Source organism: Ambystoma mexicanum, chromosome 1p (genome assembly GCF_040938575.1).
Source record: "Ambystoma mexicanum isolate Mex_15411 chromosome 1p, UKY_AmexF1_1, whole genome shotgun sequence".
In the NCBI taxonomy this organism is placed as follows: domain Eukaryota; kingdom Metazoa; phylum Chordata; class Amphibia; order Caudata; family Ambystomatidae; genus Ambystoma; species Ambystoma mexicanum.
This window is the reverse complement of record NC_090921.1, coordinates 1,505,289,195-1,505,315,973: the sequence shown is the minus strand read 5'-3', so window position 1 is coordinate 1,505,315,973 and position 26,779 is coordinate 1,505,289,195. Positions and strand designations below refer to the sequence as shown.

The window sequence follows — 26,779 nt, the reverse complement described above, 5'->3', positions numbered from 1 at the left end:
CTTACTGTTCATGGCCTGTAAGAATGCCATTGTATTTTCCCTTGTTCCCTCCTTTGCCTTGAAGTGCTTTGAAACATGTGTATAGGCGCTATATAAATAAACTATCATATACACATTCAAATTGGCCAGTTTGTGGTGAATCTTGAATTATTGGGGTGGTTTCTTTTAGGTTGTCCTCTATGTTTATAGCTTTGTAGTATTCATTATTTTCTTAAAGATATTGTAGGGCTTGTCTAACTTCGTTTAAGTCAACTAATTGTTGCCAAATTTGTTTCTTTTGTTGGTACACAATGAAGAACTAGTACAATCAATGGTTGATCTATTGGCTGTTGTAATCCTAGAGTTTCTAAATTTTCTTTAAGATCTAATGGCAAATATTCAACTTTGCTATGAATGCCTTTTAGTATCTTAGATCCAATTTGGCTGTTTTCGGTTGAAGGCGTATTATAGCGTGAAATGGGTGTACTGTTTGGATTATAATGCTCTCATACAAGTTAAATTGTTGGAGAGCTTTTGTAAGTGGGAAGATTTCTAAGTTATTAGTGATAGCACGTGATGGCATTTGGTTATTGTTAAGCTTTGCATTGCAGTGTGTGCAAACTATTGAGGGGTCAGTTATTTTGTATTTATTTTCTGCCGTTGAATATAAAGATAATTGGAACCATTGGGATCCCTTATTGTCTATTTTGTAGGGCATATCTACTATTTTTGTGCTCTTTTGAAACTTAACTAGTCAATTTTGTATGTGTGTGTGTGTAAGGTGGGTGGGGTTTGCGAGATTTTCGATATGTTTTCTAAAGTTATTGAATTTTCAAATTCAACTTCGGTTCCAAAATAATTTGTCTGGATGTGCTCTATTTCTCGCAGGAGTTCTTTGGCAGTTCCATGTAGGAAAATGTTATTTACATTTTGCAGTTCTAGGGCAGGACTTTTTGCATAATACATTCTATGGATAAGATTTCGTATAGTGGAACAGTGTGTTGCTAGTACTTTGATGTGGTCAAAGGTGCTTTTGCAAGCAGTTCCTGAAATTCAGGCTAATGATTGTCCTCGCAGTCTAGTGTGGATGTGCACTAGGCAGGAGTCCATGGTTTGTAAAGTTTGTATTTACGTTTGTCTTTTAGTTTCACATAGTGATTGAGGAACGGTCGTAAAGATTTTGAGGATTGTTGGCGTACGTTACATATTGAGCTGCATGTCCATTTGCACACTGGACGGTTTGTTTGTGCAAAAGTAACTTTGGTTAAAATATTGTTGGGGAAGTTTTTCCTATAAGGGTTTCTTTTGCCATAATGGTGTCTCCTATAATTTAATACCCTCTGCCATTAATGTCTATGGCAATTGTTATTTTTTTTTTGTTATTCACTTGCACAGAAGTTTGAAAAGGTATCTATATTGACATTGCCCATGTTTAGAATTACTTTTTGTAATTCATTGATTAATGTAGTTACTTGTTTCATTCTGTTTAATATTAATATAAACAACTTTCTCTTAAGTAGAAATGCGCTACCAATTAGCGCTTTGAGGATTAGTTTTGTACGGTCGTTTTTAATGGTAGATAGTGACTTTTTAGCTGTCTTTATAAGATTGCTAAGAACTCTACGGTGGACATTTCTTTGTAAACCTATTTTTTTGGATTGCGTTACTGTGGCTAATTAACATTGGTAGATATAGTGTTAGGTTCATTAGTAGGTCTGCTTTTGTTTGTACATCTTTTTTTACTTTTTTTTACTTTTAGATTTTGCAAGAGGTTGTAAGAACAATTGGACTATGTGAGAAACATCAAGGTGACTCCCTAGCTGGTCCCCTGGGATCTCTCTTCCAGGTGGCCAGGGCACCGGCGTCGTTATTGGATCCAGTTCATGGGGGCAGACCAGTGAGGGAGGATCACCTGGATGGGTGGGTCCTTGGGGAGTGGGACACTGATGGGTGACACGTGATATCCCCTTCCTTTGACACCTTTTCCCCCTCCCCTCACGTAGGACATTCTAAACCACTGCCCCCCCTTTTCCAACACGAACGCTTTCGCACAACACAAAGGACAACAGACTAACACCAGAGCCGTTTACCTGGCACGTCCCAATACAAGGGTCAGGTAAAGGCAGGCAATTAGAATCGCACACACCTGATGGCCCTTTCCCTTCCCCACAGGGATAAAAGGTTGAGACAGACAGCACAGGACGAGCAAGGCAGACAGCACAACGAGACAGTTAATCAGCCACGGCAGTTCAAAAGAAGGATAAAGGCCGCAGGAATTGAGAGGGTAGCGAGGAGTGAAGCAACCTTGCCCTTTTCGTCCCACACCCACGGAGCCTTCGTGGAAGACAGCCTAAGACCACAAACAGCACAATTGTCTTGTAGCAAATGTCAACGGTACAGGGGGCAAGCCTATGCCGATAAGCAGGAGCGAGGGAAGCTCCTGCGACCGTGGTAACGGCCTTGACTCCAATGAAGAAGAAAAGCCCAGCGGTTCATCACAGCCGGTGAGTCGAAAGGGAAAACAATAAGAGCTGGGCTGTGTTGAGTGAAAATCGCAGAGTGGCAGGTTTGAACCAAGTTCTATGAACTGTGAAATAACTGTAACCAGTATTAAAGGGGGGAACTAGCACCACGTGGGTGTTAATTCAAGAGACACTGGTCAAGCCCCATATGAGAGAAACTACAGTTACCAGCAGGCCGTCGGAGAGCCAGCGGAATAGGTCAAAGTGGTCATACTGAGGGTCAAGGAAAATCCCTGTACATCTGAAAGACTTTGATCTACAAACAAACTGAAAGAAAGGGAAGTGTTTAAAAAGACATTAAGATTTGTAGAATACGATCCAAGAAGGGTCAGCGCCCAGAAGAGGTGGGCCCAGGGGTGAACCCATCACCCAGCGAACATTGGAAATTAACTTTTCATTTGCTAAAGGAACTTTTTGTTTAGTTATTTGAACACGTCTGGTCCTCGAAGGCAAGAGACTTTCAAGTGAAACTAGACTTGGCCATCGATGGCCCTGATAGCGGAAAGCTTGAGAGTGTGTCCTGAGAGCTGCCATTAGAACTGTCATCTTGTGCTGGAGAAGCCCAAGACTGTACTGTGCTCCAAACTCACATTTTACCCTGTGTCCAAAACGTGGGGAAGGGAGACCCAGGCTATCGCATTCCTGACATAATATTTGAGAACACTTCTTTCTTTTCTTGAGAACTATCCCACACCCATTTTTGTATTGGGTGTTTTTCTAACCTGCATACAACATTTATTGTTAAATAAAAACCCTTGAACTGTGATCACTTGTCTGTATTACTTGTTGCCACCATGAATTCCTCACATATGGTGCTAGAAGTGGGTTGTGACTCAATTGAAACAAATTGGGGAACCCTACAATTTCAAAAGCTTAGTCAGAGAGCCTCAAAGCCTTCCATTGCCACCAAGGAATCAATATTGTTTGCTATCTGTAGAAGTAGGGAAGCTATTATTCCCCCTTGGAAAAGAGGAATGATTCCTACGGATTTAGTTTTGATTCCCTCTCCGGGGTGTTAAATATGATTAGACCCAAAATCTGGCTTGGCATGGAAGTTCGGGATAGTCGTCTTAGCGGGCGTTATTGATCCTGACGTCTGAGGATGCGTGAAGGTTCTCTTACAGAATCATGGCAAACTCACTTTTGAGGTATGTCAGGGAGACCAAATTGCACAGGGAATTTCAGAGAGAGCTCTGTCCCCTCAATTCCAAGAAAGTGAACCGGATGAAACAGACAGCGGTCTCTTAGGCTTTAAAACTGTCGTCTCAGATACTGTACTGTGCTCCAAGCTCCCATCTTACCCTGTGTCCAACACGTGGGGAAGCGTGTCCCAGGCTACCGCATCCTGACATATTATTTGAGAACACTTCTTTCTTTTCATGGGCTCTATCCCACACCCCTTTTTGTATTCATTGTGAGGTTTGGCAATAGGTTTCTTAGTATAGGCCCACACAACGCCACTAGGATTGCCCTATTTTTCATTTGATGGTCGACGCTTGCTCCCATCTTAGATATAGGTTTGGATTATGCGTTTTACAACCTGCATACAGCATTAATTGTTCACTAAACCCCCTTGATCAAGTCTTACTTGTTGCCACCATGTGTTCTTCACAACTATGTCCCTCGTTATGAGTGAGCCGGCCGGAAATAAAGGTGCCGGTAAAAAGCTACCGGCCCCTTTTCTGGACCGGCACACTCTGTGTTTTCCGGTAGAGGCATTGTACTCAACGGCAGGCCTGACCTGCCAGGAGTTCAGGCCGGTACCGGCAGGATTTACACTGAAGCACTGGCACTGTTACTGTTACTAATGGTGCCGGTGCTTCAGGGTTCCCATTCCTATCAAGTCCTATGAGACTCAATGGGAACTTACCGTACCGCTGCCGCCTGTGATATCCCGGTGGCATTGGGATGTTAGGTGGAGGTAACAGTAATATGGGGTAGCCGGCAACCATCCGGCTACCGGTGGGTTTTACTAGCAACCCCATAATGATGCCCTATGAGTAGTGCTGTTTGGGACAGTATAAGGAACAGGGCAAAAATGGGTTTATAAAAAAGATGCATATCTAGGTTATTTTTATGCTGTTGATTTTAATAAGAGAAGTGGTGTGTTTGTGGTGCAATGTATTTGTAATGTCTTGCAGTGTTTTTGAAGAATAGGAAAACTGTGGACTAGTGGTAATGCAATGGTAGATTATAGTTGGAGCAGTGTTTGGTGTCCTATAGTAGTGGTTGGAAAAGAACAGTAGTTTATATGAAAGGTAAAGTGTTGTATATATATATATATACTTTGGCAGTATACACATATGTGAGAGCAAGTGGAGAATGGGGACACTATGAGGGATGTAATGATAAAAGTTGGAAAGTATGACATGTATATGGATTGGATAATGGAAAATGCTGTGTGTTTAAAAATGTTTCTTAATAGGAGCATTTTGTTGAAAGTTAAAAATGCATATGTGCATGTCCAGCAGCACTGTGTGTAATTTATTTCTAAAAGAAAGGGAAAGCAGATGCAAAAGATTTGTAGAACATTTTTAAGTGGCACTTGGTATGTGGCAGTTTAAAATGTTGCCAGTATATGTGAAATAACTGCCACTTGATTTTACCAGGCGCAGAATGCTGCAATACATGGCATTTGAGTAGGTAAAGAGAACATGCTTATTGAGAAGCTTATTACAGGGTAAGTAGCAACAACCCTATATGTATATATTTGTAAAAGTGTTGAAACATACCTGTACTATGTCTTGTTAGATGCAGTTGTTGTTGAATCTGCAAATAGAAATCTTGGAAAGTTCCACTGTAGTGTTTGATGCAGGTGGCTGTGAGTAACAGGAGATATGTACTCTTGAGAGTTCAAAAGTACATCTGAGATGTTGAACTGAGATGACAGGGTTACATGTAGAGGTTTTGCATGCGATTGGTGGATGGATGTGTGACTGAAAGCAGCCAATACGGGAGTGTTAGAAACATTAAAGTAAAAAGGGTAGAAGGGCTTCCCTGTGCTACGGTACCATTGGACACAGAGTTAGTCCATGACACTGCACATGCCATTCAGGTCCTTTAAAGATGCCAGGCATGGAAAGGGGACTGCAGTGACTGCGGACAGTTGCGGATGTCTGCGGACATCGGGGGGGGGGGATCAACCAATCAGGTTCTGTTGTTGTGGTGTACTGGAAGAGAGGGTAGCAGGTGTTTCCTTTGTTGTGTGCATTGAAGTTGTCTGTGGCTATGGCTATGAAGAAGTAGAGGGTGTGGATGGTGGGAGATTGGTAGATCCATTCATTGAAGTTTTACCCTGAATCTTGTGGCATCTCAGCTACTATTGCATTTGAAGAAGTGGAAGTTTTGTGGTATTCAGTCTGTGGGTTAAACTGGGCGACCTTATTACCATTCTGTGATGGTACCATCCAGATATTATTGCGTATTGTGGAGGCCACAGTTTGGTCTATATAACTCCAGTATCTTTGCAGCATACCATGAGGATATGTTGAGAAGTCTAATGGAACTGTTATCGGCTGCAAAGATTATTTTTTCTGAAATCAAAATATGGAGATGTCCAAATTTGTTTTGTCCGCAAATGGAAGAACCTAGGCACCATGCCAATAAAGCTGTATGTGATTTTTCTTTTTTTGTATGTTTGAATGATGGCATCATTTGACAATGAAAATATCAAGTTGGATGTTGTAAATACTTTTCATAGCGATGGAGTGTATTTGACTGATATTGTAAATCAGATTTCTCTTTTGAATGTTCAAAATGCATTGAAAAAGTAAATATGAACAAGTTAAAAGGGAATATGTGCAGTTTATACTAAAGCATTTGTTAGTAGGTGTAGGACATAAAAATATTAAACCCCCAAAAATAATGTTTTCTACAATGGTGGCTCTTTTAAGAGCCCCATTGTTGAATACATTATTTAAATTGAGTATAAACCTCCCCACCGCCTTTAATTTGCCATGCCGTTCAGACATGGTGGTAGTCCGCAGACACTGCACATGCCATCCGGGTCTTTTAAGAATGCCAGGCATGGATAGGGGACTGCACTGACCACAGACTGTCGCAAATGTCCACTGACATCGGGGGATCAGCCAATTGGGTTTGATGGGTGTGGTGTACAGGAAGACTCAGCAGCAAGAGTTATCTTTGTTGTGTGCAGTTAAGATGGCTATGGCATATCAAAGGTGGGAGGGCAAGGGTGCTTCCAACATTGTAGCACACATTTCTTAGCCACCATACAGCTGACATTTAGAAATGTAGACATTTTCCTACCACTATCGCTTCTCCATACCCCAAACAACCAACAAAACGTGTCTGGTCCGACCGCGATGCCCACAATGTCAGAGAGAGATCGTAGGATCTCATCTCAGAACCCACTGAGTTTGGCGCAGGTCCAGAACATGTGAATCTGGTCAGCACCTTCGATATGGCACCTAGCACAGGTCTGTGCGCGGTTTCCAGTAAACTTAGTAATTTAATGTGGGATTTAATATAGCCTGTTTAATAACTTATATTGCATACAATAAAACCTGCAATTGAGGGAGACTCTGCGTGTGTGAGAGCACAGTTTCCTCCATGTATCATCTGAGTTCTCGGTGCCAAGTTCATCAGCCCATTCATCTCGTGCAGTAGGGGGTTGGTCAGGAAACTTTGCTAGCAACATTTTATACAGAGCAGATACTACTCCACGGGCACCCCCTGAGTTAGCAATGTAGCCTATTTCAGGCGTGTCTGGGGGTTCATCCGGGTAGGATGGCCACATGGCCCGGACTGCTGCCCGAAGTCTGTAGTATTGCAGCATTTCCAGTGCCAACCCAGAATGACCAGGGCGCCACGTTTGTGGAGGGATGAACTTCCCTTCAGGGAACAAATCGGTCAAGGCCTGATAGCCCAGTGCTAGCCAGTGCTGGGCCAGAAGTTTATTGTGCGTGGGCTGGAGCCCGGGGAATCCCCAAATAGGGAGCCATTTGTAATAGGGGCGTGGGTCAGAGGTTAGGCGCAGTAGCCGATTACATGCCAGCAAGGTGGTTGCAACAGGGTCAGAAGGGGTGTCCACCGCATAGTTATGATGGAGGATTAGCGACATGATGTTCACGTCGGCCGCTGCAAGTCTTTCTAATTTGACATGAGGTGGAACTGATCTCCTCGGGTACCAGTATGTAGCATATTGAGCTTGTGCCGCTATCCAGTATAATACCAGATTGGGGGGCGGTGAAGCCACCTCTCTCATAAGGCAAGGTCATATGTATCCACTTTTTACGAACCGCACCGGCATGCCACAGGAATTGTGCACACAATTTATGTATCCTGTTAAAGTATTGTTTCCCCGGCCAGACCGGTACGTTCGCAAAAATATAGAGCAATTTAGGGACCAGAACCATCTTGACCAATGAGAGTTTCCCAGCTAGTGAAAGTGGGAGGGAGCGTCACCTCAATATTTTGGTCTCAGTGTATTGTCCAGCCGCAGTATAGTTCTCAGCTAGCAGGGTCGATTTAACTAAGGAGACTTGGACTCCCAAATATTTAATCCCTTCCGGGGACCAACGCAAGGGATACTAGCATATGGGCTGTTAGGTGATGCTCGTGAGCGGGAATATCTTGGATTTAGAGTAGTTTATCGTGAAGGTGCCTATTCACGTTATATCACGCAGGATGGGATCCAGGTGAGAAGCGGGGCACCTAACATACAACAATACATTGTCTGTATAGAGTGATATTATCTCAGGGGTGTCCTTTAACTGTATTCCTTTGTGCGCATGTCACGCTCGTACATAATCCGCCATAGGTTCGATGACCAATGCAAAGAGAATGGGAGAGACCGGGCAGCCCTGTCGGGTGCCCCTAAGTAGTGCAAAGGGTGTGGATGTTAGGGAGTGGACTAGGACCCTAGCTGTGGGACATGTATACAGTAACTTAATATATTCAATCATATTTGGGCCCACCCCCATTTTCCCCAAGTCCTCCCACATGTAGCGCCACAAGACCATGTCGAAGGCCTTCTGGGCGTCCAGCGTGACCGCCACAGCCTCTGTATTTTGATCAAACCTGGACATGACATTAAAAAGATGCCTAATATTGAGTGCAGTCGACCACCCAGGCACAAAGCCGCCTTGGTCTTCATGTACCAGATGAGGCATGATCGGCAAGAATCTGTTCGCTATAATTTTGGCAAATATCTTCCTGTCCAAATTAATTAATGACAGAGGCCTGTAGGATCCACAGTCATCGCTGGGTTCCCAGACTTTAGAAGAATAGTTATAATTGCTTCTCGCAGCGAGGTGGGGGTGGTGGTCTCTTGGAGTGATTCAGTCCGGACCTACAGCAATCTGGGTGCCAGGAACGCCATATGCTCCTGGTAGAATTCAGAGGTGAGGCCATCGGTCCGGGGGCCTTGCCCTTCGGCAGGTCTGTGATTTCCTTGACTATTTCATCTAACGTGATCCGGTTGTCTAGCTGGTCTTTGGTTGCTTGGGATATGCATGTCATGGGGACCTAGTCAAGAAACTCAGGTATATATTCTATATCATGTTCCCGATGTGGGGTGTTGTATAGGTCAGTGTAGAATTGTGTGAATACCTTCAATATTTGTTGGTCCGTCCATTTTCAGACGCCTTGTGCATCCTTGATACACTCGATCTGAGAGTGGCCCCCTTCAGCACGGACCAATCTAGCTAGTGTTCTCCCAGGCCTTTCACCCTCCCCATATTTCCTAGCAGCACTTGGGTGGGAGAATTGGTGTATTTCCTGCTGGGCGTGTGATTCAAAGACCCCCAATTCCTCCCTTGTTTGTGCCAATTTAGCAGGGGTAGCTGCCGTTGCATATTCCTGCTCCAAATCTTTAAGTTTAGTCACAGAGTGGTGCAGGTCATTCCTTATTACTTTTAGTATACCCGCCTATTTGGAGATTGACATGCCCCTTATATACACTTTGAAGGCTTCCCAGCGCACACCCATTGTCGTATCCTGTTGCGTGTTACAAGCAAAGAAAGTCTGTGTGTCTGAGAGGATCTCAGCTCTGAAGACCACATCCAACAAAGCTGCGGATTTGAAGCACCAAGTGGTACGGAGGTGGGGGGAGAGTGGGGGCGATCCCAACTCAATGGACAATGTTATTGGGGCATGGTCCAATAATGTACAGTTGAGTATCTGAGCACCTTCTACTTTGCCAATAAGATCGCCTGATATGAGAAACAGGTCAGTCCTGGACGAGCTATCATGCACCGATGAGTAGTATGTGTATTCTCGGGCCAGGGGGTTATAAACCCGCCAGACGTCTATTGTTATTATTATTATTATTGTGCCAAGCAATGTCATGTATATATGTAATCTTTGAGCCGCACATGACAGCGTCCTAGGCGCAGCTCCAGTTCTGTCCAAGCCGGTGTCTAGTATCAGATTCATATCTCTCTCCCAGATAATCTGCACCCCAACATACCCCATGAGGATGGCGGCTATAGCATCTAAAAATTTGGGGGAGTCTACATTAGAGGCATACGTGTTCACAATCAGGTATTCGCCATTTGCTAGTGTACAATGGAGAATGACATATCTGCCCTCCGGGTCTATAATAGCTCTTTTTTAGTGTAAATTTGACCGTATCATGGATTAGCGTTAACACTAGCCTGTGTGGAGTAAGTTGTAAATAATCTGTTTGACCCCCAGGATGGAGCAAGGGAGGATGCAAGTTGTCACCGGGCATGGGTCTCCTGCAGCATATGTATCTTTACACCATGTCTCTGGGCGTACGCAGTGATCTTATGAGCCTTCGTGAAATTACCTATCCCGTGGACATTCCACGACATCAATCGCAATGCCATGTCAGTTTTTCAGAGGACATCCCAGTTGTCGCGCCTCTGTGCATCTAACACTACATCAGGTGTGTCACCAGGTTATCTACCAGACAAGTGTAATGCTGCATCGCCTCCGCCATTTTTAACATAACTCCCCCCAACACACCCCCCCCCCTCACCGTCCACCCTAAACTAGCAGTGTAACTCCCCTCCCCCTTAATCCCGGTATCAGCAGGCCACCCCCAACTGGGCCCACGTACGCCACGTGCCCAACGGGGGCTTACATGCAGCAAAACCTCAAATATAACCATTGCAGCCGCAGTGGGGTGCGCTGCTGCCTTGCAACCAACTATACAGGATTCATGGCAGAACACCAGACATTGTTGCATACGCTGGGTCAGAACATTTCACATTATCCTATTGTCTCATGAAAAGAAGGATGGTACTGCTTAGATGCAGGGTTATTAAACAGAACTTGCACCAATTTAGTCAATACAAATATTACAGTGTGCGGCATATGAAAAGTGTCAATGTGAGATGCCAACAGCATATGGGCAAAAGTACAGAGGAACTATTTTAACTAGGGCATAACAGTGCGAGTCATGGCCCGCAAGGGTGCTCAGTGTGCCTCGCGGTGAGCGGGCAATATATACCCGCGTCTAATGCATGATAATACCTTGAGAGTAGAGTAGCAAACCGCAGAGAAGTGGGCCCTGGATAGAGTCCCAGTCTGAGTTCCCCCTTCTCCCGCACCAGGCGGAGTATGTGATCTCTGTCCCTGTAGCTCAAGATCTTTGCTATTATGGGCCTTGGGGAAGTCTCCTGGTTTGGGGCGCGGAGCCAGGGCACGGTGGGCACGCTCAACAGCAAAGAAGGGCAAAAGCTCAGGGTTGCCAAGCAGCTCCACAAGCAGATTTTGAGTTGCCAGCTCCATTTGTTCCTTGAGTGCGTTCTCTGGGACCCCTATAATATGAATGTTATTTCTGCGCAATCTGGACTCCAAATCGTCGCATTTTGCTTTAACGGATTTCATATCCCTGGCAAGAATGGCAACCATGTCTCACAGCTCATGTATGTCATCCTCATTGGCGCCAATTCTGGTGCCTCTGTGATTCTTGTGCCGTGTTGGTCTAGTTTGGTCCTGAGCGACGCTACATTCGCATTTATTTCATCCAGGTTTTCATGAAAGGATGCAAAGTTTTTGGCCATGGATTCCATCACACTGGCCAAGTCGGGGGCTGGAATATCCACTGGCATGGCATCTTCCTCCTGATTGGCAGAGGACTGTCCCTGTTCAGGCCTGGGTGCTTCCTTGGAAAATTTGTCCATGGCGCAGACCTTGCTTGCCCCGCGGGATCTGTTAGCATTGTACGGCTAAGCAAGTGTCTTCTCAGATATGGCTGGGCGGATCTGTTCGCAGCTGCTTCACCTTATCATGGCAATCAGATCTGCTTGCGGGCCAAAGGGTTGCAGCAGGTATATCTAGGTAGTGTGATCCTCCAGTGCAGTTCGGCCCAGTGGATAGCTATTCGCTTCAGGAGTCCGCTGTCCAGCCGCTAAAAGGGCAGAGTTGGAAGAGAGCACGCAAGGTCCCCAAGGATGTCTGCACATGGGCCTAGAGGCTGCTGGGTGGTAAGTTGGGGGCCGGGGATGTTGGGCTAAGCCGCAAGCTATGAATTTATCTCTGATCAGTCATACGCTCCCAGCGCCAGAGCCCAATGCTGGTGGTGGAGGTCCACGGGCTGTGGGGCTCCTCCTTAGTAGTCTAGATCTAGACAAATGAGAATCCTTCATTCCATGCGAGCCCAGGCGTGTTATTCGGACAGGTCCAGTGTGCACACCAGACCTCAGCTAGTATCTTGAGCGTGTAGGCGGAATCTAGATCCTATGGGTTCGACCAAGCCACAGGCAGCACCACAATGTGGTCGTAGCGTCGCACATATGTGGGTCTCACTAGGACAGACAGTGGGGGCTGAGCCAGATGGGCATGGTATGTGTATTCCACTATACGTATGATGATGGTGGGCTGGCCCAGCTCAGGAGTCCCCCTAGTTCACTGGATGTAACCGGCTCAACCTTATTGGTTGAGGTCCAGCCAGCTATGAGGTATTGATGGAGTGATGTCGGCTGTTATGGGGCAGGTCTGGATCACCAGACGGAGATGGCGTTGTCCGGAGCGTCCCAGACAGAGATCTGCTCTCAGGAGCCCAATTCCCGACCCCAGTGATGTGGTGGAGCATAGAAATGCGGGCTCACAACGGGTCTGCGCCGTTGCCAAGGAGCGGGAAGCAGAGACGCCAGGGGAGCAGATTACGGGCACACTTACTTGTGGCTATCTTCAATCTCCCGTGTCTTCAGTTCAGCCGTGATCAGGGTGCTGCGCAGAGGCAGTGTGTATCCCTCAGTCGCGGTGGGGGTCTCACCCGGCTCCCCAGCACGCGGCAGCAGTGTGGGGGCCGAGAAACAGCCCAGGGACGGCAGCCACCTCACAAAGTTCACAATGATGATTGGTGTCGGCTGCCTCCCAGTTCAACGGGTCCGCAGCAGGAGGGCTGCACAGCCAACTCGAATGTCAGTATTGGAGGACGCTTCACAACGGGGATCAGCGGTGGTCCCGCATAGTCGGGTGCTGGATTCGCCCCTCCTAGAATGTCTCTGATCTTGAGGATATCATCTGCATGTGGCGTGTGAGTAGCGTGGGGAATGGCAGTCGCTTCAGGGCCCCGGCTTCAGAAGCAACGTCAGAGACAATCGGGTGAGTCGCGGGGCACAGCATCCCGCACATCCATGAATCAGGTCCGGTGTGGACTTTCAGCTGACACTGGGGTGCAGGCGGGCCCGATCACAGCAGTCTTCGCTTCAGGGAATCCAGCACGGGCCACCTCTCGTCCGGATGGCCCAACAGTCAGCAATCCGACAGCCGCATTCAGGTCTGAGCCGGCACCACTGCTGGAGCACAGTGCCAGGTAGCAAGCCAGTCTAGCCAATGGCACGCCCGGACGGAAAGGCGCGCACCACGGCCCAGAAGACGAGCGTAGGCCACTCGCTCTCACATAGCACGCAGTCGGCCCACCCTCAGCTGACAGGTGATCAATCCGCTCCAAAGTTGGTTCGTAGCTGCTTCACACCTTCCCCAGCATGTGGGCCGCTTCTCAAGGTTAGAAGCCGTAGCAAATCGCCGTTCCAAGTAGTATTTTGTTGGTGTAACACAGAGCTGGAAAGCTAGGAAGCCATCTTTGGGCTGCTCAACAGCACCACCTCCCCACCCTCACAGATTTCAAGAATTTGAACTTTGCTGGTATGGAGTTCGAGGAATGAAGTGAACGGAATTGCTCCTATTTTGTGAGACTATGGTTACTTTGCAGCATCCGGACATCATTGTAGTTCACTGAGGAGATAATAGTTTGGGCTATGTCACCGGAATTTCATTACAGTTTGCAAAGAAGAATACATTTCAAAGTTAATGGAACTGTTCCCACATTCAAAGATTGTTTTCTCACGGATCGCTCAAAGACAAATGTGCAACTATTTTTATTTATTTTGTCCCCACATTGAGAGATCAAGGTACAATGTAAACAAAGCTGTATGTGGTTTATTTTTTATTTTTTTGCAGGATGTTGGATTGACATCTTTCGACAATGAAAATATCAGGTTTGATATTGTCAACATTTTTTCCGACTGATTTTGGCAATTAGATTTTTCTCGCAAATGTAAAAAATGCATTGAAACGGTTTCTGTGAACACATAAAATATGTATTGAAGTATGTTTTACTACTTGCAGTAAACAAAAATCAAAAACCGAACAAAAATTAGAAGTACTTTTTGTGAAAGTTAGTAAGAATAATTTAGTTCAGTAGAACATTTGTTACTTATATAAAACCAAATAATTAAACAAATATATAAACGCCAGAAAGGCAATAAAAAGGTTATTTGAAGAGCCACCATTTTTTAACAAAAAACAAGTTAATCAATTTTAACTACCCTACCCCACGCCTGGAATTTTCCAGGTATTTGCAGACTATTATAATGTCTCGCTGACATTGCAGGCTGAAAAAGGTCCTCTGATTTTTATTTTTCTCTTTTTTTCCATCTGTGTAAGGTGACTCCAAAATGTACCTTTTTTTGTCTTTGTGGCGTTTATGTTTTTGGGGGATTTTGTTTTTTGTAGGAGAGGCAAGAAGGTTAGGTAGGGAGGGACGGGATACCAACCACAGATAAAGAGAGACAGGTGAGGTGGACAGGGTCACACGCATCCGTGGCTGCTACCTGCGGTCATCGTCTGGCGGGAGCCGTATGGGCATGGATGTCCGCAAACGTGTGCTGTCCGTGGACTAATTAAGTGTGTAATGCGAGACAGGATATGTCCGACCATGGCACAGTGTCCAGGGGTTATTCAAAGGAGTTTTTGAAAAAAAAAAAAATAAGAACTTATTGCACAATATTATATTTATAGTTTAAAAAATAAATGAATCTATGAAAGGGGCTATAAGAGATTGCTAGTAGTTGGTTGCGCTCGCATTGATAAATAATTAGAGGTTTGTTATTCTTTTTTTGTCTTGGAACACAATTCTTGCTTTAATTAAGTACACTTCAAGGAAAACTTCAGCCAACACGTGTTTCGACAGTCTTTCTCAAGGCATTGGTGACAACTGGTAGTCTACCTTATTATTGTGGTCAGTGCTTGAATGAAGCTCGAAGTGGCTTCAATTAGTGTACTTGATCCTTCTTTATAGTCCTGAAGAATGAGGTGGTCCTGAGATGTGATAATGCTTATATGCGCTATCTCTTCCTATCCCAATATGCGCGCCCTGTGAGCCCGGTGGGGCTTGCAGAGGGCGTCTCGGTGATCTTTCGGTCTTTAGGAAAGGGATCGAGTATCAGAATGGAAAACAGAAATTGGAGAGTTTGGAATTTCAATAGTCATCAACTGGGGAGGGATAAACGTTTCTTCAAACAGTCTTTGATGTATGTTTTGTGAATTTGGCGTGATTGCTGGGGGCAAGGGGACCGGTACAAGTATGACAGTGATAATCAACATTTCGAGGGGATTGGGTCCTCCGACGTATTCCATATCTATGACAGGTAATCACCACAGCTGTGCTGCTTCGGAAACTTTTTTCGGCGTCTGCGTCCTGCGTCAATAACATCGATGCGCTGTCGTCGAGGACCTCCTCCGACGTCATCCGATGTGATAAGTAGGACGCACGACGCCCGTAGCCTCCGTTCCGTTTTTTGCGCGAACGTGTTGCTTCGTGAATCTCGGTTAACGCCTCGACTCTTTGGAGTTCGGTTCTTCGAACCTGTTCGTTTTTGTGAGAATCTCCTTCATGTGAAGATGTCTTCTACTTCGTCTTCGACCCCGCGTCCGGGCTTCAAGAAGTGCGGGGAGTGTGGATCCCAGATGTCGGTGACAGACTCGCACGACGCCTGCCTCTGGTGCCTCGGGGAGGCCCACGACACGGATGACTGTATCGACTGCCAGTCGCTCACGTCCAAAGCCTTACGTGAACGTAAGAAGAAGTTGTCGGTAGGTCGGGTGTCGAAGCCCCGGAAGTCGAAGTCTGCGGGGCTTTCGACGGATGATTCGAGAGGAGACTCTCCGCGTCATCGTCAGAAGTCTCGTGGGTCTCCTTCTAGGAGTCGGTCTCGCCACTCCTCGGCCTCTTTGAGGCATTCTCGGAAGCGCCGACAGCGGTCGTCTTCCAGGTCCTCTTCTGAGGACTCTGCCCGGCACGTCGCTTACCCCACCAGCCGTGCGACGCCAGAGGAATGGGCTTCCTTCAGGAAGAAAATGCTGGCGATTCTCGAGTCGCAGGGTACTACGCTGTCCGCGCCCCCGAGTGGGGTCGGTCGTGAGAGGTCGAGAGACACCGCTCGCAAGAGTGGTCGGCACAAGTCACGGGAGAGGTCCCGTTCGGACAAGGGGACTCGTTCTCGACATACCCGTTCCAGGTCCCGGTCCGAGGAAGTCGTCGACGCTCAGGTCGTCGAAGGACACGCTCAGAGCTCCGGCTTCGAGGACTGTGTCGACGCCGTCGATGCTGGTGGCGCTGCATCTGACGTCAACACCGATTTACTCGACGCCAATCCTCTCGGCGCCGATGCCTGTTCTCTCGACGCCGGCACCGATTCACTCGACGCCTTTCGAGCCCGGGGTGTCGGAGGTACCTCGTGGCACGGGGGAACCCCCTAGGAAGGCTCTGGTTAAGAGCAAGCACTCTCGGGTGCCTTCTTTTTGCCACCTGGAATATATTTCGGAGGTGGTTGAGGATTCTGATGGCCTGGTTCCTAGTCAGGTTCCAGATGAAATTGTCTCGGGCCATAGTCAGTTTGACGATTTGAGGCAGTCACTGCATGATGCCAGTGGACTGAACACCTCTACGGAGGTGGAGTTTTGTAGGCCTGAGCCTGGCTCTCATGCCGATTCCTCGTACCGGCGCCTTATGGCTAGGGTTTCCGAGTACTTGGGTTGGTCTGCTCCCCCAGGGGAGTTTGTGCAGGATGATCTCACGGAAATCCTTGATGTTGGTCCCCCAACTGGCCCGGTACTGCCATTTCATATGGCTCTACAGAGAATGGTGGCGGCGGCTTGGACTGCTCCGGAGAGTCTCCCGGCGGTGGGCAGGTCCTTGTCGCGAAAATACCGTCCAGCCAGTAGCGACCCCTGCTACTTGACCAGGCACCCCACTCCAGAGAGTTTGGTGGTGCAGGCGGCCACGCCCCGGCAAAGCAGGCGTTGTACCCTACCATCCCTCCTGATAGGGACGACAAACGTTTTGATGGCTGGGCGAAGAAAGTGTTTTCTTCTGGTGGTATGGCGCTTCAGGCGGCCAACTCCATTTGTGCCTTGTCTCGTTTCACACACACTCTGTGGAACTGTGTTGCGTTAGCGGCTGAACATATTCCCGAAGGGGATGAACGGGATGGTTTCCTTGCTATGGTCCAGGATGGTAAGGATGCCATGTGTGAGTCCGTTCAGTCGGGTTTGGACATGGCTGAATGCGTCAGCAGGTCCATGGTGGCGAGCACCGTGATACGCAGGTTTTTCTGGTTGCGGAAGTCGGGGTTTGCTCCTGATGTGCAGTCCTGGCTCCTCAACATGCCCTTTGACGGTGAACACCTTTTTGGCAGCAAGGCTGACGAGAGCCTTGAGAGTTGCAGACCTCAAAAGCTGCAGCGAAGTCGTTGGGCGCTGCAGTTCGCCAACCTCCGCCTTTTCGTCCTAGGGGACAGCAATGGAGGGGTGGTTCCTTTCGCTATTACTCGTCCTTCAGTAAAGCGAGAGGAGCTGGCAGTCAGAGGCCAATGCAGGGGTACCAGAGGTGGACGACAGGGTACCCGTGGTGCCAAGGCCGCTCGGGCAGTTGCCTCTTTGCCCTCCGGTAACGCTGCAGCCGCTACCACTCAGTCATGAGGCCATGTCCCATGGTTCGCCGGTTGGGGGAAGGCTGGCGCAGCATCTTGTATAGTGGCGTGCCATTACTTCAGATGTGTGGGTTCTGGAGATCATAACCCACGGCTACTGCCTTCCTTTTCGGCACAGGCCTCGCGACAATCCACCGGGGAACCTCTCTTTGCAGAGTCCGGATCCGCTCCTTGCGCAGGAAATTCAAGCCCTGCTGGAGAAAGGCGCCATAGAACTGGTGCCTGTAGCGGAGAGGAACAAGGGATGGTATTCCCCTTATTTTTTGATTTCGAAGAAAGACGGGGGATTGAGACCCATCATGGACTTGCGCGGTTTGAACAAACTCCTCAGGAAGGACAAGTTCAAGATGGTTACTCTCTCTCAAGTCCTCCAGGCCCTTCAGCTTCAGGACTGGTTGGTGTCTCTCGACCTCAAGGATGCTTACTTCCATGTGCCGATCCATCCCAAGCACAAGAAGTACCTGAGGTTCGCGGTTGGCGACTCGCACTTTCAGTTTCGGGTCCTGCCGTTCGGATTGACCTCCGCCCCGAGGGTTTTCACCAAGCTCATGGTGGTGGTGGCAGCGCATCTCAGGCAAGGGGGGATTCACGTCTACCCCTACCTGGACGATTGGTTGATCAGGGGGAGCTCTCCCGAGCAAGTCCTGGATCATCTGTACGTCACCTGCCACTCCCTTCACAGGCTGGGCTTCTACCTCAATTTAAAGACGTCCCATTTGACGCCAACACAGCGGCTCCAGTACATTGGAGCAGTGCTCGACACTTCCCTGAGGCAGTGTTTTCCTCCCCAAGTGAGGGCTCTTCACATTCAGCAGATGGTGCACAAGTTTCAGCATGCCCAGACGCTCCCAGCGTTCGAGTTCTTGAGGTTGCTCGGCCTCATGGCATCATGCATTCTTCTGGTGCCAGAGGCTCGCCTGTCGATGAGATCTTTGCAGTGGGCACTCAAGATGCAATGGTCGCAGTCCTCCGGCAGGATGTTGGACCCGGTTCAGGTGCTGCCCTCGGTCGCCCGGGACTTTCTGTGGTGGGCCGTCGAAGGCAACATGATGAAGGGGGCTCCATTTTGGCTTCCCTGGCCGGAGGTGACAATCGTGACAGATGCATCCCTCACGGGATGGGGAGCTCATGCCAACGGGCTGACAGCGGTCGTTGGTCTCCGTCGGAGTCCAGACTCCATATCAATCTGTTGGAGCTGAGGGCCGTCAGGCTAGCCCTGAAGGCGTTTCTGCCGACTGTGCGAGGAAAGAATGTCCTGATCCTGACGGACAACACAGTGGCCATGCACTACCTCAACAAAAACGGGGGGGGCAGAGTCACTTCCTCTGTGCAGGGAGGCGATGCAGCTCGAGTTCTGGGCCATCCAGCAGGAAGTTTCGATCTCGGCAGTTCATCTGGCAGGAGACGAAAACGTGACGGCGGACGCTCTGAGCAGGCAGAGCACGATCTCTCACGAGTGGGAGTTGGCTCAGGAGATTCTCCTGGAGATCTTCGCTCTTTGGGGGACCCCTCAAGTGGATCTCTTCGCCTCCAGTGCCAACCGGAAGTGCGAGAGGTTCTGCTTGCGGGAATTTCCTCCAAAAGGAGCCTTAGGAGACGCGTTTGTGGTGGAGTGGTCATTCCCGCCGCTGTACGCGTTTCCTCCAGTCCCCGTCATCCCGCAAGTGCTGTGGAGGTTACATAAGTTCGGTTCCCGGATGATCCTCATTGCTCCGGTGTGGGCTCGGAGGACGTGGTACCTGGACCTTCTCGACTTGTCCATCTGCCCTCCACGTCGTCTTCCCTACCGAGACGATCTGCTCTCACGGGAGGGGGGGTCAGGTTCTCCATCCAGAGGTCAGATCCCTCAACCTTCACGCTTGGCTTCTGAAAGGTTGAGGTATAAGGATTGGGACCTCCCCGAAGACGTGATGGAGGTGTTGCTCTCGGCCCGAAGGCCAGCAACAAAGTCTCTGTACCGTTGGCGTAAGTTCTGCGACTGGTGCAGAGTTCAGAATGTGGATCCTTTTGCATGTGACATCCCCATGGTTCTGTCCTTTTTACTTTCTTTGGCCCACAGGGGCTTGCAAGTGGGTACCATTAAAAGTTACCTGGCGGCGCTGTCCATCTTTAAGCGCTCGTCTGAAGAGTGTTCCTACTTTAAAATCCCTTTAATTTCACAGTTTCTGAAAGGGCTCACTAATGTGTCCCCTCCGTCACCTTTCCTGGTGACTTAAACCTGGGATTTTGGGATTTAAACATTGTTCTTAAGTTTCTTATGGGTGCTCCGTTTGAGCCTTTGCATTCTTGCCCTTTGAGGCTGTTACCTCTGAAAACTGTGTTTCTGGTTGCGGTTACTTCCGCTCGCAGAGTGAGTTACAGGCACTTTCAGTTAAGCCACCCTTCACTATTTCATAAGGACAGGGTTGTCCTTAGAGTTCGTCCTTCTTTTCTTCCGAAGGTGGTTTTGGAATTTCATTTGGCCCAGAAGGTTGTTCTTCCGGCATTCTATCCTCCTCCGCATCCTGGTAAGGAAGAGGAGAGGCTCCATAGGCTTGATCCTAGGAGAGCTTTAAGCTTTTATGTTTCACGCATGTCCCGGGTCAGAGTGGACGATCAACTCTTTATTGGTTACGCTGGAAAGCGTTTGGGACAGGCTGTGACGAAACAGACTTTGTCTCGCTAGATTATTTTGGCCATCTCGGAGTGTTACCGCTTGGCGGGTAAGGACCCGCCGGCTGGCTTGCGGGCCCATTCTACCAGGGGTATGGCTGCATCTACTGCCCTGCAGAGGGGTGTTCCTATTCGCAACATCTGTGATGTAGCCACCTGGGCTTCTGTAAATACATTTGTACGTCACTATTCCCTCGATTCCATCCGGGGACAGGATCTGGCCTTTGGCAAGGCGGTCCTTTGCTTTGCTATTTGATTAGCAATTCTAAATTTTGATTCTAAATTCTTTCCCTCCTCTTTGCTCTGGCAGTCTGTCATAGATATGGAATACGTCGGAGGACCCAATCCCCTCGAAGAACAAGTTTCTTTCTTACCTGGTAACGTTCTTTTGATGGGATGGTCCGACGACGTATTCCATATCGCTCCCTCCCTGCCTTCCCCGCTGCAGAATTTCTTTTGCGATTGCAGCTTACGTTCAGCAAGGCTTTGTGTCTGACTGGCAGTTGACTGATGTCACACGTTCTGGGGGGAAAAAACTACAACTGAGGCTACGGGCGTCGTGCGTCGTGCGTCCTACTTATCACATCGGATGACGTCGGAGGAGGTTCTTGACGACGGCACGTCCACGTCATCGACGCAGACGCCGAAAAAAGTTTCCGAAGCAGCACAGCTGTGGTGATTACCTGTCATAGATATGGAATACGTCGTCGGACCATCCCATCGAAAGAACGTTACCATGTAAGAAAGTAACTTGTTCTTCTAATAGCATTATTTTTAACATAATTTAAAAGTTCTTTAAAGTAATTGCTAAGTTCATCCAGTTTTGAAGACAAGATCATGATTTCATTCTGTATAGGTAGGGGTGGGATTGTATTTCTGATTGTTGGGATTCTCCATAATTAATCTGTTGTGTAGTTTCTTACTATACGAAAAGAAGAAATTATTATTTCTTTGAGCTCTCTATAAATTATATTATTTGTTTATATTGAAAGATGTATTGTTTACCATTACACATTTCATCTTCACTCATTTCTTCTTTGGGAAAGTTTTCTTTTAGCCACTCAAGTGTTTGCCATTGCTGCCAAAATATGAAATGGTGATATTTGCTTATTAGGAATGTTTACATAGTGAATGGTATTAATAGAGAAATAAATATTGTGTACTCACTATTTGCTAAGAGGTTATTTTGCTATGAGCTCCTGCTGTCAGTCTGTATGAAGAGTTGTATTAAGCTTCTAATGAGGTGTACAGTTATGGATGTTCTGTTGTCCCCTGTGCTTCTGGGTTTTGTTGATGCTACCTGCTGTCGGCGGACATTCATACTGTCCGCGGACACTAGAGCTACTACATTGGGGGTGCGTATGATATAATGAACTTGTATGCAAATTTAAGGGGGTCTGGTAAAAACCTATAAAATTCAGTGAAAAAAAACTTTTTAAAGGGACGTTATGGTTACAAGTAAAACTGAAAACCCACAGAAATCTTCCAGTTTTAGTAAGCTAAGCAACCATATCTCACACCACCACTGTGCACTCCTAAGACTAACACCCAGGACATCAAAGATGACATCGGGACAATAGCTCAGGGGCAACAAGCTCACTTTGGAAGCAACACTAGGCGGAGCAACACCGGTTCGATCCCCGGGTCCGCGCTTAAAAACCTCTGGGTATTAAGCGCGTCACTGATGACATATATCAAATGAATTCAGATGAAAAGTCTATGCAAGGGGTTGTGTTTACAATTTTGGTAGCAACATATCAAGGATGATTGGGAGTGCTGTCATGAACTACTTAAGAAATGTACTCATTTAAACAAAATGTTAATTTAGAGTGTTGTTGTTCATACACCAACCTAATACATACACATAGGCAATGGGTGCAACATCCACCACAGAAGTACAGTCATTTTAATCTGGTAATATTGGGTAGTAAAATAATAAATACAAACCTATCAATATCTTGACAAATGTTGAACTTGGAATTCATAGCTAGCAATACAAGATTTACTACACACTTGTGTTAGCACAAACAATAGAAATGCAGAGCCACTATCACACTGGACAGAACGGGCACTGCCCCTAGATTGCTTTCTGGTGCGGCGCGTAGACTCCTAGGGCATGGTGCGACGCTAGATATTCGAGATGCATGGCGGGTAATGCATCCGTTAACGCGTGAATATTCTAATTATTCCTCCGTGCACGACAGCTCCTCGAGAATTGATATGTTTTTTTTGTCTAGTATGCTCCTGGGAAGGGTGGCTGAGACTCGGATTTTGGCACGTACCCTATCGGATCATTCTCCTATCCAGCTGTCCGTGGACCTGGGAGTTCCTGCTCCCACAATTAACACATGGCGCTTCAAGTCTTCAGCCCTGCAGGACATAGTATTTAAGGCGGATATTCTTGCAGACATACAGTCCTACTTTGAGTTTAATTTATCCCAGTCCACTTCCCTGGGGGTCCGTTGGGAGGCCTTCAAAGTCTTCATCAGGGGAATGTCCATATCGAGGGAGGCGGGAGTACTCAGAGCCATACGAGCAGCTCTTACCCGCTCTGAAACCAAACTACGTGACCTAGAGAGCGCGCATCCTACCTCCGTTGACCCAGCCACCCTTTCTCGGATTAGTGAGGCGCTCCAAGTTTTTAATGAACAGGCCATCAGGCAAGTTCAATATTTCAGTCGCCCACAGGCGGCCCGCAAATACGGTGAAGGGGACAGGCCTGGTAGGACACTGGCTGCAGGGGCGAGTGGGGTCAAACACAGATTGCTAGCATTAAGGACAGGTCAGGATTGAACCAACTGACTGATCAACAGATCCTGGAAGTTTTTGCAGACTTCTACACTGACCTATACTCCCAGCCCCTTGAACATAGCGAGTCTCAAATGCGCGACCTCCTCAGGCAGATCCCCACAACATTCATCTCCCCTGCAACTAAAGACCAATTAGACTCCCCCATTCTTTTGGACGAAATAGTCGAGGCAATATCCAATTTCCCTAAGGGAAAAGCTCCTGGTCCGGATGGGCTGACAGCAGAATTTTATCAGGAGCATGTGGCCATTCTGGCCCCCTAATTACTGGAAGTTTGGAACAAATCGCTCCGACTGGGCGCCCTTCCTCCGACATTGCGGGAGGCCGTCATTACGGTTCTCCTCAAACCGGGAAAACCTGCTGATGAGTGCGGATCTTACAGGCCCCTCTCATTAATGAATTTGGACACTAAAATATTTGCCAAAGTGATTGTTACTGAGTACCCGTTACGTTGGTCCCCGCTGGGGATTAGATATTTGGGGGTCCAGGTGTCTCGGACCAGGGATACACTGTTAGCGGACAACTACCGGGCGGTGGCGGGGCAAGCTGAGGCCAAAATTGTGCGCTGGCGTGTCCTTCCACTGTCACTAGCCGGTAGACTCTCACTGGTGAAAATTATCCTGCTCCCTAAGTTATTATACATCTTTTGTAATGTCCCCGTCTGGCCAGGTAGGAGATACGTGGCAAACCTCCATAAAACACTTGCACAATTCCTCTGCCATTCTGGTGCGGTGCGTAAGAAGTGGTCGGACATGTGTCTGCCCTATGACAGAGGGGGCTTCACAGCCCCGGACCTGCTAAAATACTGGACGGCAGCCCAGGCACAGTTCGCTTCATATTGGTACCCTGGACCCCCACCCCGCCCTCACGTCAAGTTGGAGGTTCTGGCAGGGGCAGGCTGTAACGTAATGTCTCTGATTCTGAATAGGAACTACGAACCGGATTCGCCTATCGATCCGGTCCGGACCACCGTACAGGCCTGGGGCCAGCTGTTTGAAACCTGTGATGAACGACACCCATATTACAAGTGGCTCCCCGCCTGGAACGTTCCCGGGCTGGAACCCATGCACAACATTGCATTGGCGCGGCACTGGGAGGCGCTGGGATAACGCGCCCTCACTGATTTTTATCCAGAAGGGCAGTTCATAACACTGCAGACGTGGAAGCCGGGGCATTCTGGTTCAGTTATGGAGCTGCTGCAGTTCTACAGGCTACGCGCAGCCTTCCGCAGCGTGTGGCCTGACTTTCCTGTTGAACCCCGGGACTCCCCTGGAGTTGCCTATATTCCTAATTCGGGCGGTGCCCGGGGGGTGGTCTCCTCATTATATAAACTGTTACTGTTTGCCGCCCCTCCCCGACCATCCAGGGTACGGAAGGATTGGGCCGCTGAGCTGGAGATGGAACTTACTGACCAACTGTGGGAAAAAATGTGCTCGCATACCATTGGGGTGTCCTTGAGCTTCCGTTACCGCACCATACAATATAAATTGCTCAACAGGCTGTATTATACACCGGGTAGAATATCAAGATTTGCACGCTCTGATCCGCGGCTCTGCCCTCGCTGCGGTGCTGAGGGTGCTGACCACCTACACATGTTCTGGGCCTGTCCGGAGCTGGCCACATTCTAGTCTAAGATCATAGAGACATTGTCTGCAATTATCGACTCCGTAGTCGACCTCGACCCGTTGGGGGCACTGTTTGGGGTGTGGGGCCCTGGGGAGCCTAGAGATGTGGTTAAGTTCCTGAATGTGAGTTGTGTGGTGGCCAAGAAATGTGTCTTGCAGGGTTGGAAGAGCTCGACCCCCCCTCAAAAATGAGGGGGGGTCGAGCTGAAAATGGCTGAATCTGCTCACATGGTCTCGGAACTGCGAGGAGGGATTCCTGGGCATGCTCCCGACCCGTTCCCGTCCCCATAATATTTGGTCTGCCTTCAATAGCTATCTGAATAGTTTAAATGACGACACCTTGACGGACGGGTCCTCCCGGTCCTCTCCAATTGCTGTCTAAGATGTTGGTGACTCATGATATGTTGCTAATTGACCTCCGCTGCCTACCTTTTGCATATAAGTCCTTGTATCCATGTATATGTATACCAAATTTGTTCTTATTGTCCCGATGTATGTGTGTATGCTATCTGCCTCTGTCAACAAAAATAAAAGTTTAAAAAAAAAAAAAGAAATGCAGAGCCACAATGCATATAAATCTGAGGCACATACAGGGAAACTCCAGTAAGGAGGAAAGAAACATCATCATCAGAAAATGACATTAGAGTTCATCATGTACACAAATGAATTGTTTATTTGAGATCTACTTATTGCCACATGTATGTGCAGCATGATCTGAAGCCAAACCGTAAGGAAAGTACTTTAAGAACATATGACAAGGTTAGTGTCTAAATATATAGCACCCCAGATATGTCAAATAACAAAAACGTGCCCAGATATGCGATGTCAACAATATTTGTGATGTCATCTTTGATGTCCTCTGTGTTAGCCTTAGCAGTACACAGTGGTAGCGCGAGTTATGGTTGCTTAGCTTACCATAACTGGGGAATTTCTGGGGGTTTTCGGTTTTACTTGTAAACATCCTGTCCTTTTAACACATTTTTTCACTGAATTTCATAGGTTTTTACAGGTAACATCTCTAACCATAACATCTCTTTATCAAAGTCTTTTGACTGAATATATATATGGGAATGGTGTATGTTATGAATTTGTTTTAAATTCAATATTATACATTCTGTGTTAAAGAAAATGGAATAAGTACAGTTTGCTTTAATCGTTTGTAATGTACCTTTATTTTGTTGTTGTATGCTTTAATATCATTCCGAATAAACTACGTACCACAGCATCAGACCAGACCTTAAGTTAACATCAGAAAACAGGACAATAATGTATAATTGATACTACAGAAATCAATAATATATTCATAAGAAAACTCTTGAGGATGAGTCAAAGGCTTTAAAGAAGGGTGTGATTTTTTTCTCAGGTTCCAATTGCAGTTGCACTCCAACTAGAAAATACTTTGATCCATTTATTAGAAAAATCAAATTGAAAAGGTTCTTTGATGTGTATCCAAGACAGGAATCGGTGTTACCACAGAAAAGTGGCAAGACTGCATTAGAAATATAAGATGTATCTACTTGATTGAAACTTGACAAACTAGCCAACATAAAATATGAGGGCGGAAACACCAATAAATTGGGCATTGGATTCTGGGAGTATTTTGTCCACGATCAGGAAATCACTATGGATATCTGAAACTGAAGTAAAGGCTGAAGCTATGCAAAAATCAATATTTGACTTAACTTGCATTGGAATTGCCATTACTTGGTCTAAGACAAGTGCATTGAAACTGAAATGCAAGTTTAATGTTTCAATACTTGGAAACAGCAGCATAGATACATTCCAAGATTTCGTAATCTATGATCTCAAAAAACTGATATTAAGTCAGAACATCAGATTTAATGAAAGCAAAAACAACCTGACTAAAGATGAATGGGAATGTTTACAAAATCTTAAGCAGGATCCAAGCTTAATCCTCAAACCATTGCATACATTTGGGAACATTGTGATTCTGAACATAGCAATACATTAAAGAAACCGC

At 47.2% G+C, this 26,779-nt stretch overlaps 1 protein-coding gene across 4 annotated transcripts in view; it reads left to right on the top strand.

Moving 5' to 3' along the window:
- USF1 (upstream transcription factor 1) overlaps positions 1–26,779 on the top strand; it is a 1,351,219-nt gene that overhangs the window by 1,298,990 nt on the left and 25,450 nt on the right. Inside the window, exon 14 of one of the 4 annotated variants that reach the window (XM_069607200.1) lies at positions 5,111–5,181. The exons of the other annotated variants lie outside the window; for them this stretch is intronic. Within the exon in view, the coding sequence (XP_069463301.1) occupies positions 5,111–5,140 (30 nt within the window). The 3' untranslated portion in view covers positions 5,141–5,181. The remainder of the gene's footprint in view (positions 1–5,110; positions 5,182–26,779) is intronic. 4 annotated transcript variants of the gene reach the window in all.